Source organism: Apostichopus japonicus, chromosome 12 (assembly GCF_037975245.1).
Source record: "Apostichopus japonicus isolate 1M-3 chromosome 12, ASM3797524v1, whole genome shotgun sequence".
NCBI classification, from domain to species: Eukaryota; Metazoa; Echinodermata; class Holothuroidea; order Aspidochirotida; family Stichopodidae; genus Apostichopus; species Apostichopus japonicus.
Genome location: NC_092572.1, coordinates 9,054,337 through 9,074,006, shown reverse-complemented (window position 1 = coordinate 9,074,006; position 19,670 = coordinate 9,054,337). Strand labels below are relative to the sequence as shown.

General features: G+C 36.9%; 1 protein-coding gene across 2 annotated transcripts in view; it reads right to left on the bottom strand.

The window, feature by feature from the left end:
* The window catches only part of LOC139977242 (short transient receptor potential channel 5-like), a 75,722-nt gene extending 62,446 nt beyond the window's left edge, over nt 1-13,276 (bottom strand). Inside the window, exon 1 of one of the 2 annotated variants that reach the window (XM_071986490.1) lies at nt 12,941-13,276. In XM_071986490.1, coding sequence (XP_071842591.1) covers nt 12,941-12,957 — 17 coding nt within the window. In that variant the 5' untranslated portion in view covers nt 12,958-13,276. Of the gene's footprint in view, nt 1-5,763; nt 6,096-12,940 lie in introns of those variants that run through there. The other variant, XM_071986493.1, reaches the window with a different exon arrangement.
* Between the last annotated feature and the right edge of the window lie 6,394 nt (nt 13,277-19,670).

The window sequence follows — 19,670 nt, the reverse complement described above, 5'->3', positions numbered from 1 at the left end:
AATATTTTCTAGCTGATGTTGGAAAAATAAAATGCCTGCTTTTCATTGGTGTTTTGTCTCTTAGCAATCTTGCTGGAGAAGAACATTTCTTTTTCCCACTACTATAGCAACAAATAGCATATACAAAATTTTAGCTGCAAGAAGATAAACAACACCAGTTACATATTTTAATACAGCATAATGCTTACCACGATCGCATTTTGTCAAACTCACATATGGAAATACATTGTAAAAACAGTTTATGGCTGTTTATGCGCGTAATGGGGCAAAGATATAAACACATTGCCATTACAATTTTCAGAACACCGTTGAATTACACGTGCAATGATAGGCCGAAATCATTAGATTGCATTGAAATAGTGCACACCGTCACTGCAACTCGACGGAATTAATAATATAATCTCTCAATAATCGTCCTCCCTTCAGCACGGAATTGCGTATGAAGAATTAGTGTAGCAAAACCAACACATGCAATGTAGCTTTGCCGTATATAGCTTAGCGTTGTAGAAGAACTACAAGTAGAGACAGAGAAATGGCTACATGCATATGTTGGATTACGTCGTATACATTAGTGTTGTATATATATATATATATATATATATATATATATATATATATATCTTATAGGAAAGAAATATTATATAGTTTTCAGTTTGTCAAACGGGTTCTAAACAAATATCGTGAATGAACTGAACATGTGGCAATGTAGGTTTCGATGTAGATTAGTGTACGAGAAAAAATTAATAATTAATACAAGAAAGCATAAAGATGCATTTAAACAACGCAATACATTATAACCGAAATGGCTTTCGGAGCATGGAACTAATACGCTTTTGAGCTCCCCGTTTGTAGGTGTTTTTGTTATTTTCTGAAAACATGGGTAGTTTTAGCTATAAAGGCGGAGGGGAGGGGAGAGTTGTGGAAGGTGGGATGGTGAAGTTGGGGAAGATATGGAATGGATGAATGCAGGACAGATGATGTTAATAATGGGAGGATTGAAGAGGTGATAGGCCGGAGTCGGAAAGGAAGTGCGGATGGGTAGATTATTGAGATGGAAAGATAGGATCGTTAGAAGGTAACTTGTGTTCCTTTTTGCTAACTGGTACTAGGTTATTAATCGCAAATATTACAGCTAGTACTACATGTAGGCTACTATAAGAATAATAAAAAATTGAGGATTTATAAAGCCCAGACATATCCACCGATAACCGTGCTCAAGGCGTATCACAATATTACCCTGGTCAACGATAACCTGTCAAATATAGAGACAATCCCTCCACATGGCAGCAGCTAAACAGCGCCGCCAAAATGACAGTTTATCCCACAGGTCCCCATTTATACACATGGGTAAGAGAGGCAATGGAGGTAAAGTGCCTTGCCCAATTGCAAGAACACAACGTTATGATCTGGCCAGGACTCTGAAAATGCAAGCCTTACATCACGCCTTACAAGTCCACTGCCTTCACCACTTGACCACAACGCTCTCAATTTACAATCCATATATATGTCTTGATGTCTTGTAAAAGATTTCACACCGTACTTTTACTTCCTCTGGCCCCAACCAAGTGACTATGAAGGGGGGGGGGGCGTATTTGGTGATATTTGTTGCAGGTATGTAGTTATAGAGAACAATTTGTTTATAGTTCACTGAAGTTAAGAAAAACTGTTATACAAGTAATAAATATCACCTATACAGACTGTACTTGAAAATCACGCTTTGACACAAAATATGACAAGCATGGACTCAATTATTATCTGTCGGGTTTATACTTGAAACTTAACTCAGTATATAGAGCAAAAAAAGAGAGATTTGAATGATACACTCGAAATGGCCAAAGGTTATGTAATACTTGAAAGATAACCTTGGTACAGTAGATTAGATCCTGGGATTCAAAAATGGCAAACTAGGATATAATGCTCGAAAACTAAACTTGATAATGAATATAGCCTGGACTAAAAAATTGCCTGAAGGTGGTGCTTGAAAACCATACTTGATACAGAATATGACTTACATGGACTCTAAACTGTCCACAGGTAGTGCTGGAAAACCATACTTGATACAGAATATAATTTGCATGGACTAAAAGATTGCCTACAGGTAGTGCTGGAAAACCATATGCCTACTTGGTACAGAATATGAAATCCATGGATTCCAAATTTGCAACAGATAGGCCTACTACTTGAAGACCAAACTTGAATGCAGAATATACTTAAATAACGCATCTAAAACAAAGTAAATAACAGACAAAGTCGAATCTTTCCCATCATATCATTTCATGTATAGGCGTAATTCACACTTCTTTCAGGCCCTATCAGTACACTTTAAAGATAACCGAACTTTAAGCGTAAGGTGAAAAATAACTGTTTGTAACTGATTTTAACCACATTGGTCTGCACGCTGTGTATATACACATGCACGGTATGCATTATACACGACAACGAACAGACGAAGCCAATATATAGAACCGTTAATAAGCCTTTATCAACATACGATTTTACAATCATCCATGCAGTGCTTGGTATACCGTAGCAATTTCAATTTCATATGCCGTCGTTAATATGTGGGAACTTGGATGTTTGACTGCTCTAATAATTATACCATTCGGTACGGTGCAGTTTACGTCATTTTGATGTAGGGATTAGCCTGTGTAACTTCATATAGCGTATATATAGGCCTAGGCTTTAGGAAAATAATTCATGTATGACTTTAGCGAAATTGGGGTTATATATTAAATGATACATATGTATAAGAGTTTATCACGGCTACAAGAACCCGAAAAGAGCGAATCAGCTAATATAGATCATTGCATCATTGATTGGAGTCAGGAGGAACAGAGAGAGATTTTTGGAGGGGATGGAGGGGTGGAAGGGGGGGGGGGGTTGCGATGGTTTTATTCATCCTCTGATTCGCAAACTTGCTGTTGTCATTCAAACTGCTTGTTTTTAGTTAATCATCAAGTTAGTTATTATAATACTAGTGAAGGCATTTTGATTTGCTCTTCTCAAGAGCTTCTCCATCACGGGGTGGAGAAGAGGGTGGTGGATGATAGAGGGGTGGGTTTGGGTGGGAAGGGGAAAGACTGGAGATAGAAAGGGAAGAATAAATTAAGGGTTCATATGTACGTACCTTCCTCTTCCAACGAGCCATTTAATTTTTATAATACTTAATAACAAAATGTGCCTTTATATCACCAAACAATATTTATATAAATAAAATTACGGTCAAATATTGGATGCATTCATCTGATACCATAAACACAACTACAAAAATAGAACGATACACGAACGTACGTACAAAGACTATTTCTTATTTATTGTTTTTATTTTCTTGTTATCCTCGTAAGACGATACTACCATGCTAGAGGGTCTCTGCGTATATATACCAGCCTAGGCTTATCATAAAGTATCCATTTCTCGTGTCATGTTTGTTTTGAAACAAACATATGAGTAATATCGATTTCAGACAATCATCTCTCTAGGCTTAACTAATATTAACATAAATCCTCAGCGAAACAATGGTAGACAATGCTTATACGCTTAAAACGTGATATTCAACGCAGCATTTAACTAGATGAATATTCAACAGGATAAATATACTACATTACGTCACGTGATATTATATCATTGATTAAGATGACGGCTATTTGTCCATTCATACTATTCATGTAAACTATTTCATATGATATATTCTTCTCTATCTGATTGCTGCATTAAAAAATATTTCAAGACTGTTTAAGTAGGGATACAACTTCGTTGTTCATGTATAGGCTTTTAACGAGAGACTGAGAATACCGTATAATTAGGCATTTAACGTGCGGCAAACGATGTCAAAGGTGTGAGTAACTGAAAAATTTCGTCCGACTAACTAACGTAGGGAGTAGGGACATGAACCTTAATGGAAAGTCCAGGGGCAAATGTAGGGTGGTATAAAGATGAAGATGTGGTCCTGATATCGCTAAAACCGACTCCCTGTGCAGAGGGAGGGTGTTCTGTGGGTCCTTCTCGCCCAACGCCACTTCACCCCCCCCCCCACCCCCAAGTAGATTATTGAGACGCGAAATGATGCATTCTGGGCACATTGCGAATTTTTAATTAGTGCTAGCTTAAGATACCTAGGGTTAGTTAAATACCCTCTTATTGGGTAATTTGGACCCGTACTAGCTGTGACTATAAATAGTGTTGTTTCTTTGAGGACCTCACAAGTGACGCCAAGATTACAGGGCTCCCATGAAGTGGATTTTTTTCTGGTGTATTGATATTTATAACTTGAATATATATCTGTCATACCCACTTGCTGTATATATATATTCATATATTTATATGTATATATATATATATATATATATATGTATATATATATGTATATATATATATATATGTATATATATATATGTATATATATATGTATATATATATATGTATATATATATATATATCAATAGATCAATCTATATATACATATATATAAATACATATATATGAATACATATATATAAATACATATATATCAATATATATATATATACATATATATATTCATACTTCAGTCCCTTAATGGTTATTCACTCAAGCATTTCCAGAAAAATATACTCCATGCACCTTCCATAAGGTGGATTTTTATTGCTCATGAAAAAATATTAGTTTCACAACAGTTTTATATCATAATTGTCGACATTTTTAAAGTTTTTGTGATGTTAATCCGCTAGTTATAATTGGCAATGCTGTAAGTAATGGGGGGGGGGGGGGGGACACCAAAGGAAATGACACTGCACGATCACATTTAGAACTTCCTTGAACCTATAACCAACTATTACACTTTTTTTACACAGGGAACACTTACCCTTACACTACTTGTATACACTATATATGGTGTACATGCACTATATGTTGTGTAGATGCACTGTATTATAGTAGCTTGCATGCGATTTGAAGGATTTCCTCTCTTGTCAAAATGGTGCGATGAACTGTCAATCGTCTTAACCGGAGTGAAAATGTAATAATAACACGTTCGTTTCATACGAATCCAAATTACCAAAAATAGAGAAATATGCCAATTGGTCCATCCGATATGAAAATAATCATTACGTATAGGCCTATAGACCACGGTGATATTACAACTTTTGAAATGTGAGGACATTTGCATACAGTTGTTACCAAATTTCAAACATCTGCTATGAAATTACTAGAATAATTATATTATATACACGAGGACGTTATGTTGTAATGGCATCCTAGCCTCGGCCATTTTATTATAATGGTTTATGTACACAAGTACAATATTTTCCTTAATACGCGATAGCGCCGGCTATGGATGTCTTCATTATGTTGACCTCTGTATCACTGTATAGTATAATGCTAAAAATATCTACGAGTTGGAATTAGACTTGTACTTCGAGTTCAACAACATCAGTATAGGCTACACTGAGTACAACAACAACATGAGAATGAGTCCAAGAACATGAGTAGGCCTACGAGTACTTACTCTTGTACTAGTACGTATTTTGGGGTCCAACTTATTACAACTGAGTACTTGCAACGTTATTAGAATATGAGTACCAGCACGAATTCACAACAAGGCTTGTTGGAATATTAAAGATACCAGAATCGAAATGATATAGCAAAGGCTTGTTTTTTCTATTTTTAGGTTATTTCACTTGTAAAATCTGATCACTTGAAACACCGTTTATGCTCTGCAGAAGAAAACAAAATATTCTTTTTTGGGGGCCGGCTTGATCAAGAAATCGTTGAAATGAGATTACTTACCAGAGAAGTTAAATCTGTAAGAGAACAATTTCTTTGTATTTTGGCTGGATATCCAGATTATAAGATCCAATGTGTTAAAACCAGATAGGTAACCTTACACATGTTAACCACATACACATAGTACTACGCTCAGTCTTAGTGATCAAATTATAATGTTACGTCGTCCAGTAATGTGCACCCTCCTTATGACACGATGGCACAATGACGTAGTCTTTTCAGATGTGAATTATTTCTTATTGCCTTCTAATCGCTTTTTCGTGAGTCAGAAATTGCGATTCTGGGGAAGAGTTCCGCTTGGGATCCCTTTAATAATACCGCCAAACCCGTGAGGATATTCTCTCGGCTGTAACCCATTTAATGAACTGCGCGTGCGTACTAGCGATAGTTTGCGCTCAATTGCGCATATCGCTTTTCGTTCGGCAGGTTCATAATCGATTTTTGTTTCTCTTCTTCTTAGCACTGTGTATAGACCTAGTGAGCGTGTAAATTATATCATATTGTACTAAATAAACAACGTGAAATAAATGACAACGGACCGTCGTGTTCCCTGACGAACTAGCCACAAGGGACAGGAGAAAACATGTAAAGCAAACACAGACGACTAAAAAAAGATACTTGTGCGCATGCTCGAGAGGCAGTGTCTCCAAGGACAACGACCTAAGCCACGTGTCTTAACATTCGTATATATGAAAGATTATCAAATGGTTGATAAAAAGAGATTCCTGTAGAAAAATAAATAAAACTGGTACCCTCTTTTCAAAATCTGTTGGTGCATCATTTTACAATCGTCATTCAGAAAGTCCAGGGAAAGAGGAACAGTAGGTGCGTGAAAAACATTCCCCACAAACTGCCACTTTTAATAAATGAGAAATGTAATTTGTGGTTAACTGTAATCAAATATACCATATTTCGATTTTTGTGTTAAAAAGTAACCTTTTGTTGAAACGCCCGAAAACTTGCAAATACAATTGTGCCCTTGTTGAAACATTAAGAAGAAAAAACATTCAACCTGAAATGTTATTCAAATGTGCTCTTTTTGTTCAAAAACATTCAAATGTTTGAATTTGTGGTAGGCCTACGGAATGGAGACATGACACATATTATGGACAAGTTTTAATGTATAGCTTTGAAGTTGTGCCCGCTGGAATCAAAGTAACATCTCCACTGGCCCTCGAAGCTTGTGCCCCCTCCCTAATCCGTTCTCCCGACCCCTCTTACTCTTGCACAACCGCCCGCTAACCCCCCCCCCCTTCACCCTCTCCCCTTTCACACTAACCCCATCGGGATCAAAAACCCATCAAATGGATACTCGTTGTTATGTGCTGTAACTGACATTGCATACGTTTGACCGTGCGTGAGGTTAACTTTCTTAAATCTAATGAAACAATTTAACGATTGTGTCATTGCCGTTATTTAATTGATCAGAAAGTTCATCTGAAGCCACTTTTAGAAGAGCTCTTGACCATTTCAGTCGTGAAATAAATGCTGGTTTAGAAATGCGGATGCCGTTTCAAGAGATATCTCAGTTGATGATTGACAAGTTGTCAAGTGTTTAAAGAACCCACGTGATGCACACTTACCCCCTACTTGCCCAACTGGTGTCCCACTGCCCCCGCCCCATTGGTCCCAACTGGTTCCACCACCGAGAGCTTGTTCCTTGAACTAGATTTATATATCGAAATATTCTCATCTTGCTTAATAACTAACTCTGTCAGTTATTGGGGCAGTACTTTGGATGTGAATGAAGCCAGGCGCGTAGCCAGGAATTTGCCAAGGGAGGAGCGAAACTGTAGGCAAATTATCAGAGCCATAGATTCGACATTGCAAACTATCTAAGCGTAGCGCCACCATAATTGGCGCGAAGCGTACAAGAAAATTTTGGCTGAAATGCCTCCTAGATCGCTGGAAATGGCACTTCCCAGGCCTTGTAAGTTGCATCTTAGCATTTTCTCTTTTGAAATTACTAGCGATATCATAAAAACATTTAACAAAAAAATTAAAAAATGCTCAAGGGGGGGGGCGGCGGCCCCCTTCGCCCCCCCCCCCTTGGCTACGCGCCTGAATGAAGCATAGGGCTGATACGTTGGAACACCAATAGATGACTTGAAGCTAAGCGATGCGTTTAAGTCTGATAATCTTCATATGCGGGTAAACGTTTGAGCACGTGCGAAATTAAGTAAATAGGCATACATCAGTTGTGTATACTAAACCCACTCTTTACTAAGTCTAATGTTCCCTCATAACAGGTTTACAAACGCATAGCCTACTGCACTGAACGTCCTAATCGCGTCGATGGACTTCATAGTGTACGCAGACTGTGCAAAGCCTGTTTTCCAGTTTTTTATCTCGCTAAACGCGAAGGTAGCATTGGTCAGTTTGTCGATCCCCGATCTCTGTTCCAGTAGATCCCCGATGTCTGTTCCAGTAGATCGTTTTTTGGAGACCCAGTCCACGTTGCACCAGCTCAAATACACTTTTGATGCCTGCATTTCTCTGTACCTTTTTCGCTCACTGTTTTTGGCATCTGGACCTACAATAAAGCAACCTGGGCCTTCCACCGGCCAACCCGCATTTAGTGCCCGGATACGGCCGTTTCTTTGGAGAAACCTCGGACATGCTTATGATATGCTGAATATCATAAAGACCATCCAACATATGTGATCGACAGGATTGATCGCGAATTAAAGACAGCCAGGCCAAAAATTAACGATGATATCAATGTAACGAGCAGTACTATCCTCTTTGCAAGTATTGTATTGATACTAATTCACAATCACAACGTACACAGCGCGGCGACCGCAATATTAACGTACGTGTGTTATGCTAACACTACATGAAACTGTGATATAGGCCTACATTACGTACATTTACATACATCATATACACTGTACAGTGGCAGTATATTACATATACATACATAAATACATACATATACCATATCACGTGACCAAGTCAGAAAGTGGAGTAACGGTGTACCAGCGAAACCTGTGAAATTGGCCCACACTCTAAAAATTTCCTAGCTGAGAGAATACCTTTAACATACTTCGCGAAGGTTTATAGCTTCGGAATAGGTCGAATGACTGGTAGGGTTTCAATTCAGACTGGCAAATAATTTTACCTTATCACTTTCTCCCTCTTGTGTGTAAAAGGTACAACACAACAGACTTGATCGAAGGGCCAACCAGTTGGGACAGTTTACTAATGCTAATACCTCTCCAAACTGTCCTCCCATATCATGCTTCAAAGCAAACGTATTGACAGTACAAACAGTTCCTAACTTTATCTAAGGGATAAGATGATATGCATATTTCTCATACTGACAATACGAGTACTTTTGAAAGCGGAACATGAAAGTGCAATATTTAAAAAAATTGTCCCAACTGGGTGTGGAGGAGGCAGTCAGTGGTAATGAAGTATACATTCACGGTGTATTCGTCGTGTACACGCTTTGGCAAATGGCAAATAAATGTGCTTCATACTTCTTTATAAAATTTGTTTAATTAAGGATTCACCTGGAAAAAAAAACAACTTTTTAGTCGATTCTGATACGATTAGACAACTGAAACCAACTGAAACTATATATAGTAGCCTGAATTCCGTATTCGTACTTTATATTTCTAGCACATATAGTTGTTTGTTTACCCTTACTTGCCATGATAAATTTGTACGCGTTTTTCTTACCCGCACTCGAGTACAAAATTAAGTACTCGTTGTCGCACTTTAAGCTTTGTAATAGTACTCATACTCATACCCAGGGGCATTCTACTTGTACTCAGTGTACTCATGCTATTGTACTCATTCTACAAGTCTTCTACAGGCTACAACACGATTCAAAGTAGACCTCTGTCAGGGCCTGATGAGATGGACCAATTGGGTCCCGATACAGCAAACTTAATGGACCCACAAGGGAGAGTCCACATTCACCAAAGTCCAAGCATTGTTTGGGCTTTAATGAACAAATGTTGGATATTTGGCATCTCTAGACGCCCGGATGTGGAACCCTCAGGATATCTGTTAAGTACAGGATTTCGTTTAATATTTTGGTATCGGCAGAGAACTGAATTGTTCAGGACCGTATCTAAGACATACAAACTTTACCGTTGTGATTAACGCATAATAACATTCCTATATACTAGATATTTACAATGAATTGAATTTATCTATTATTTTATAGGGTCCGACTCTCGATGGAAGGTATGCATTATTCCAATAGGCCTTAAACAGTACATAGAGCCATTTGACGTAAGTTACTAGACTGGCCGCCCCGCCTAAACACTATTTATGGTGGACCAGACGATCAATTATAAAGAAGGGACCCTTCGAGATATCCATATGAAAAAGCAAAGCGCTCCAAAGAGTACATGGAACCTACTTGGTTTACTGCCTTAGTGTTCAATATCAATACTAGCCGCTTCGGATAGGTTGTTATGGTGTTTGGTGGTTCTTGTCATCCTCACTCCCTCCCCTCCCCTCCCCTCCCCCACCCCACCCCCATCGCCTGAAGCCCCGACCTTGAGGCGCTGACGGAATGTAATATTGCAAAACAAAGAAAGAAAGTCGTGTTAAAACTCGTAAGATTTTCAAACCCTGTTATACTGTACTGACAACATTTCATTTTAACTGACAAAACCACGGAAGAATTGCTAATTGAATGCACACAAGTAGTTGTGTATCGACCTATACATACATCATTGCTAATAGCATTGCATATAGTCTTTATAGTATATTTTATATATAGGCTTTTTTTGTACTATAACTCTCATGTGTTCCACAACTACCCGTCCGCAATATACCTGCTATCCCTATTACATGTGTAATAACGACTTCAAAACACACAGCAAAATATTACCCTAAGAGGCAAAAATCCTACTTAAAAGGTTGACCTTATAGAAAACAAGTACTATACGCATGTACTTAAGCAGTAGTCATGGTAACCAATCCGAGATTATAATTACACATGATTTCACCGCGAAAATAATTTCCCTTAGCAAAAGTAAAAAAGGAAAAAGGAAGAAGCCCAATGGTTGGCTGAGTTCTAGAAGACATTACCTTATGGCGGTATTTAATACAAATTAAGAAAGGCTGCTTTCATACAGAAATTTGCTTCGGTCGGGTTTGGTACGTAGACAAAGAAGAATAACAAACGGGAGGGGGTGCAGAGTATAGGGCCAGGGGTAAGGGACAGAGTTGTGGGATCCTGGGAAAGGGTGCTGTGGGTAAACTCTATAGTCTTCGTGTCGATGGAAAGAATATATTGACGATATAGGAGAGGTTCTCCAAATATAACGATTGAGGCGTCATCATCAAAAACATTCCTCAAACTTGGAGCATTCAAGACATTAGGTATTGTTTTAAAAGGTGAATACCTTGAAAAGGGCGAATAACTTTGAAAGCCGGAAGGTCTATAAAAACATTTGCGAGCACTACATTTTGTTTTGTGGTGATTTCTTGTTGCAATATGACGTATCAACATAACATGAAAATCTACTCAAAGGTAAAATGGTAAAAGGTCTGAGCTGTTTTCGTCGTCAACATGTTGTAGTTTGATAACCTACCGAATAGTGACATTCAAAAGCAAAGAATTAATCAAATTAAAACATTTTTTGCAACTATAGTGTGTAATTTTTATGGTTCCGTTTTGATTTCGAAGATTCCTCCTACCGCACATTCTAACATGTTTCTCTGAATACGTCTTATTAGGTTACACAGCTAAAATTTGAAAATGACGTTCAATTTTTTTTTTCATTTCCACCTCTATTTAATGTGAAATAAAACGCTTCTATGTAGTTATGGATTCAATATTAATAATATGTAAGTGCTAAATAATATCGAAATATTTACCAACATTAATTTGATATATGGTTGTCATAAGAATGAATTAATGTTGTTACGCAGCTTGAACCGAAACGGTTTTTAGCTATCATATCAAAACCGAACAGAAAACAAAAATGCATTTCTATACATATATATTTATATATATATATTAATATATATGTTTTTTTCGACCAATGGGAACGTTGTATTACTAAATAAACTCGACAATTGCCTCATAAAAAAATTCGGCAGAAATATCTGTATTAGAAATTACAACCAGCAATTTCAATCTCTATGGGTGCTTATTATTGATAAATGCATACAGTTTCAACTATTAATTATCACACGATATTGCTATCAAACTCTTATCCGCACATCTTACTGGCTCGTTTATATATATATATATATATATATATATATATATATATATATATTTATATATATATATATATATATATATATATATATATATATATATATATATATATACATAGTATATAAGTACGAGTACTTAAACTTGTACTAGTGAATTATTAATTTCTAATTATTACTATGAAAAGCTTAAAAGTCTGCGATTATTCATGGTTTCATTTCTTCAACAATTAATGACAGCAATAAATCCATCATCCCGATTCTTGAGTGCTTTCAACGTTCGATCAAAACAATAACAACAATTTCTTCGTCCGCACTTAAAGTAAAAAATTGGTTTTTGATAAGAATGCATCAAAGAATATGTGTAATTGTATTTACACCTTGTTTTCATATTTACGCTACAACTTCTTTTTTTTTTTTTAAATTCATATTTACGCTACAATATTTACGCTGCGTTACGACTAAACCCAAATGTCTCTTATTATTCTATCGATCTATTTTGCCCAGTGTTTCTTCACTTATCTTTTTCTTCTTTCAATTAATTGACCCATTTCCCGTGTAATGGCGTTGTGTTCAACCTGTTGAATCTAACAGCTAACACAAGGACATTGCACAATTACATGTACGTATATATATATATATATATATATATATATATATATATATATATATATATATATATATATATATATATATATACATACATATATATATATTAACAATCATGATTGATATGAATACAATGGTACCTTTCTATTCTAAATATTTATGTGTAGAGCGCAGTTCAATAACATTAGCCGATAGATTTCTCCGCATTCGTAACGTAACAAAACCTCCTGCGTGTGCATATACGTGTGTACATTCACTGCTAAGACCAATCGATAATTATAATGTTTGCTTAGTAAACGCCGTATCAGTCATTTTTTGTGAACGACCGTTTATCAAGAACTTGAAGAGAGAGAGCAAGAAAATGAAGAAAAAAAAAACTTACTCGTCCTTCGCTGTCATCTTGTTAACTTTCCCTATTCTTTCCGACGATTGTTGTTAAAAGACCATATAGATGTAGTAGATATTCCCTCCTCCGGGGGTATATTTATGTCAAAAGATAAGTTGAAAAGTAAAGCAAATCCAATAATGGAAGTCGAACATTGTGCAAATGTTCCTGTCCTCAAATCAAAAATTATCTATTTTTGCTGCTTATAGGGAAACAATACGAGCCGTATCCACGTATACGTTGCAGGTTTACTTATATATAGCCGGTGTTTTAGCAGTTCATTGTTAATGAATATGTTGATAACGTTCACTTCGAAACGTTTGACACGCGTATGTTTGACGCGTTTGAACTTGGAATTGGAAACTTAAGGAGATGGCGTCCTTTGCAAATTGTTTGATTTAGAGGAAAGGTAAAGACCTTGACGTCATCTCATGGCTGATTTGTGTACAGAGTCAGCCCGCATGCGATGATATAGGGGAAACAAACAAACAGATGTATTTCATATGCTGGTATATGATAATATTATAGAAAGCATTGCAGGGTGAGGTGGGGTGGTGTGTTTTACTTCTCACAGTTGTACAAAGGTTATACTACAGATGAGGGGCAAAGACCTTTGGCAGAGATAAGAAGGTCAGAGGTGGACGTCAGAGGAGCTAGAATGAGGAACGTTAATTTGGGTAGGCTGATCCGAGTCCAACAAGTCTATACATAAAAGTTAATTGCATATCCATGACTTAAAAGTATTCTTTCACATGAAGCATTTACCTTTATATAAGATATAAGGCTCTAAGAAAGATTGCTCATCTGAAAAATTGCCCAAAAAATATTTGCCTAAATAGGAAATCAGTGGCAAGTGATTTAGGAATGTAAGTCATGTAATCTAAGAACTAGGGTTAGGCTATAATTTTGCAATGGGCATCCCTTATTTGTGTAGCCATCCAAAGTAGGGTTAGGCTATACTTATTTGATTAGATTACTTATTTGATTAGGCATCCCTGATTTGTAGGTAACCATTCCTTTGGTCAGTCAGACATAACAGTAACAATTCTAAACTTGTAGTAATTTCTTTCCAGATAATATACCACCCGTTAAGTGTAGCAACAATGATATTATAGTTGGATTGCGTGATTCATTAAATCGGTTTTCTTGCGAATCATCCAGCTACCTCACTACCGCCCCCCCCCCTCTCCGGCCCGCCCCGCCCCGCCCGCCCCGCCCGAACATAAACACATACATCATGGGTCAAAGAACACCGGCTTTTGTTGTGATTAAATGACCGTCTGTGACGTATAAAAGCACATATACTATTCTACACTTTGTCACAAACGCACACTTATAAGGAACCAATTGTTTATTTTCTGTTTTTGTTTTCTTTGCATTGTTCGAATCCAAGTAACTTGATCTAAATAATAGACACAACAATAAATCTTTTCTGAGGACGTGGTGATTCTTTTCAAATGACATCTGATGACTCTGAGGACTTGGAATTCCTTTGTTCAAGTCCCCAGTCTGAACTAAACAAACCACACACACACATACACACACTCATTGAATTATCAATATATATATGCCTATGAAATTAAATGTTTACACTTAGCGAGTATAAGAAATCATTTATGTATGAGTGAAAATGCCATACAGTGTATAAGACTAAAGTACGTCTTAAAGGAAGTAATATTCGCATGTGCAACATAATATGACAAAAAGGGTGGTTTGTGTAGTACTGCTATGTTAGTACAATGAACAACAAAGGTCTTTGCATCATACTTTTACAGGCTTACTCCAATTTGCAGCTCATAATTGGAGGGCAAAATATTGACTTAAGGCACAGCTAATTTCGTTTCGACATAGATATACCCTAGGTAGAATTGGCCTTTTCAAACTGCATTATTTCATACCCAAACTGAACCACTCCACCTCTTCCGAGCCCACAATCGGTGTTTTTGCCTCCAGTTTAGCACTAATGTAAATTTGACTAGGAAACCATACATTTTATATTCTTCTATTCCCTGTTAGCTGCTTTACTACGGTTGGGGAGGGGGTGAGGGAACGAAATAGTAAAAGGGGTAAGTTATCGGTAATGGTGAATTGTAAATTAACACTTAATTAAAGGGATATTCTTGTGACTGAAAATTTAAAAAAAAAACACAAACGAACCACTTTATTTATATATATATATATATTTATATATGTGTGTGTGTGTGTATATATATATATATATATATATATATATATATATATATATATATATATATATATATATATTTAACACATCTGGCTAATGTATGAATGAACGATGTCATATTATGCCAATTAAGCCGAAAACGGATATATCTGTTTTGTTTTGTTCCACAGACGGAGGGAAAAAAATATTGCTATACACAATTTTGACAAACATGCCAAATGCATTACACATTCAAGGATAAATCAGCAGAAGGTTACAAGAGGAAAGTAAGGTTTTGCGGAGAATGAACGTGCTACGATGATGTCATGGATCATATCCATGTGACCAAGCACTTGCTCAGCTTGACTCATATAATCATATAAGGAAGGAGCATTGTTCAGGGTTAAACTAGGTTGCATTCAATCAACCATAACTCGATTTAGGGACAAGATATTGATATGCGGTTTTCACATAGTAATCTTAAATATATGTTTTCTTTGACCTATCTCTCTCTCTTTAAGATAAGTGGTACATTGGCATATCACTGGAATATCCATATAGGGCACGTGATAGGTTTTGATAAGAATTAATGATGACCATGTACATGGGAGCTGGAAAAGTCACTATAGCCTTCACTAACATGAGCTAGAATTTCTGATCGCATGCGTAGTGGACAGATACCAGTAAAGCCCATGCGATCCCGAGGTTATTGTGAAATTAAATTGATAACGCTCGAGTTATCATTTCCGAAATTTGTTAATAAATATTAAATTACGTATAATAATTGTCTTGACCATTCTAATTAATCACGAAATATGACCACACCTTGTAAATGTTTATCCAGAAGCAGCACTATGTCATAAATATTGAGTTCTCCGTGGGCCGTGACGAATCGAGTAGCCTTCAGTAAGGTTTTCATTGAATTCAGTATATCGTCCTATTTTTTTCGTTATATATGATTTTGCTTTGTTTTGTCAAGGGTAACTTTAGGCTGAATTTCTTTTTTTCAAAAGACAAAGTAAAACTATTAGTGTTCTAAAGTTCTAAAACTATTTCGATTGTCAAGTTATGCACTTTTAATTGTGCTACACTTCTGGAATTTAGCGCGAAATTAATGATGACGTAAGCCCTTAATGAGTCAATGCAAGTCTTAATGTTAATTTTAAACCAACATTTGTTTTTATAGTCATTCTAATAATAACTCAACGAAACCATGTTCTCTGTACCTCATATATGAAGGACAGAGCAGTCTACTAGCATTGCAGTGATGTCGAATGGGGTGCCTTTGCCTACCTCAGTATTTGAGAAAGTAGTCAGATGCTGGGGCATACACTCTCGTCCGTCGGATGGGGACGTTAAATGGATCTCCCGGGGGCAGGAATAGGAGCGAATTCGCACCCCCTGCCTCGTTATCCTCTGAACACTTATCGAAAAAGAAGGCTTGAAATAAGCCGGTGTTCATCCACGATCTAAAATGGATAAGGTCTGAAATAAGCAACTGTAAGGCTTCCTGATCCTTGGGTCTCTAAACTAAACTAAACTAACATAGTATTCAACACTATTTGCTCCTCATAAATTTGGAGAGCGTGCACTGTAAAACATGTTATACGAGACCGTAAAAATATTGTATTGTTTATTGGTTTTGTCTTACATCTGAGTAGCTGATTTAATGTTAATTGTATGTATGTATATATGTATGTTAGACTAAGTAGTCCAGCTGTTTTGATTAATGATACATATGTCATTGAGTAAAGAGAAAGGAAGGGAAAGTATATTCCCTCTCTTCACCCATGTGTATAACTTTTGGGGACTTGCTAGCTAACTTGTAAATATAGTCGTGTGCGCCGGTTTGTGGCTGCATCCTATGGGAAGTCCCCGGGGGACACGTGGTTGTGGTGCACAGTGGTGCCCCAGGAGAGATTGATTGGATTGTTTACACTTTGGTGTGTGGGTGTGACAAGTTACCAATGACCAGGGGAAAGTTGTAAAGTCGTGTGAAGGAGCATTGGCCTTGAACAAGACTGTTAGCCTGCGCCAGGAGTGTCAAGTTGACAGATATGGCGCGTTATTAGTGGTCACTTTATTATTATTGTTATTTAGTATAATGTTATATTTACGTATAAAGTGAATACCGCCATTCACTCTGTGATGATAAATGTTTTTTTTTGCAACCATGACTTTGTTGATTCCTGGTGAATTATCCAAACATGCAGTTATACTATAAGTCCAATACAGAAAAACAAAATATGCACTACACAAATCTTCTTGTTTTATTCCTTTGTTTTGAAATCTGTGCCTATTTCCAAAAAAATAAACTTTTCCTTTAATCGGTTGAGATTTTGGTAAAGTAATATAGACTATAGTCTGATTTCAATGGTCTTATCTTTCCTGGGTTGGTCGAGGATTGTATACTACGATAAAACAGTAATAATGGGGGTGTGGGTGTGGGTGTGGGGGCGGGGCGAGGTGGGTTACTGGTTAAGTAAAGCCTTCACATCAAACGAGTTGATCATGAAACAATGCACTGACTTGAGTTAACCTTGGATGGAAGTGACTTAGTAAGGTATAAACATATAGAGGTCCTATCTGGACATTAGGTCTGATGTTACAGCAACTTCCTAAACTTAAAGGAATAGACCAGGTCAAAATTTCTTTTTGATACGTTAAAAAGGAACATAATCTAAACATTCTGGTCAAATTTGCATTTAATTTCTATGTACCGTTTTTGGGATAACATATCAAAAAGAAATTTTGACCTGGACTATTCTTTTAATTATAGTAAGTTAACAGATGCAAGCATTACACAAATAGGTTTCAATTCGAGTATTCTATCATTGTATTTAATAATGGTGTGATTTCATTCATTCATTCATTCGTTCATTCATTCATTGTCATATGTTATATACCAAACATAGTGTTTGGTAGGAACATAAAATGTATAATGGTAAGAAAGCGAACTAAAAGAAAACCTTTTAGTATAAACGAATAGAAACTTTTGACTAAATTCGAAAGTCTTCTTCGAAGGGTGGGGTGGGGGGGGGGTCACAAACATTTCTAGCTGTATTGGCAGAGATCCTGGCCATTATCAAAACCCTCCAGCGAACAGCTAAGAATATCTTGCGCTGTGTCGGAGACAAATAATTGTGGTAAGGTTTGTGTCAATGTTTTATTTTTTCCAACGAATCCCTTGTGAGTTTGACAAGTAGATACTTCTGTACCAACCTTGCAGATGAAGATTTTCTACTTAAGTGTCATCATTAGCATTTGCAGGTACAATCTGTGTGACTCGCTAAAAACCAACAGACAACATACACCGTTTTCAAAATGAAGACAGCCAGCATTCTGAACTGGCTAGACTGATTCATGTCCTTAGTTCAGGCTTATGGAGTTTCAGGACTACTCCTTGGTTAGGGTAGCCCGAGTGACAAGTTTTTTTGGTAAAGCCTATTAACGTGTGACCATTATTAAAGACAAATATCGGCTATTAGTGAACTTGGTATAGAAGGTTCCTCATTATGAAAACCTGTGTGTCGTAGACATTCATAACGAAAGGTTAAATGTCAGAGTTCATATGTGTGTATGTGTGTGTACATATATATATAATTGAAATCGTAGTGAGTTGGAAAATCCAGAGGAGTGAAAAAACTTCCAGGCTTCACCGGGATTCGATCCCGGGACTCCCGCTTATATGCGGACACCCTGACCACTGGGCTATGGACGCTGATTGTATGTCCAGAGGTTCAAAACCGGTTAGAAAGGTCGTAATTCCAAACACACACACACATATATATATATATATATATATATATATAGCTCAGGGGGTATGCGGAGGTACCCCCCCCCCCATAGACCACCCATCTAATATCAACATCCACACCTCTCCTTTATAACAGCCTGGGTCTGCCCCTTCCCTACAGATTCGTGCCCTAACCCCAAATCGGTCTGAGAGTTTAGAATCCTCCACCTTCTTAATCCTTCATACGCCCCCAACCCCAAGCCCCTCCCCTTCCCCCAGCCCACACAAACCACTTCCGATTCAATCCACTCCTGCCGATCCTGCAACTGTTGTTACTTTCTTGTTCTTATGATTCGGCCCAAATAAATCGATAAAGCATTTACAAAGAAAGTAACGGATATCGACAACATTTCTTTCAAGTATTTAAGTCTACTATACAGCTACAAAACATCCAGAAGGAAAAAACTTCCATTATATTTTTTTTTATTTTAGCCTTTGAAGAAGATCATGCTAGGATCGAAACGTCAGGCCAACTTACTTTTACACATTATTATATAGAACAGCGAATGTTGAAGACAGTCTTTCAAATATAGATCCATTAGATGAATGTTTCTTTTTTCATTAGTGCAAACACTCATTACAGACCACCATTGTATCCTTCTCTTTAATAGGAACGTATGATTAAATCCCGACTATATACAAAGCGCATTGGCCCTATTCTTTCGTCCACCAATAGTTAAACAATTATCGATTTTTCTCCGGCTATTACGCTCTGAGACTGTCATTGTGTTGTTCAATTACTGAGACTTTGCTACGTACGGTCGAAA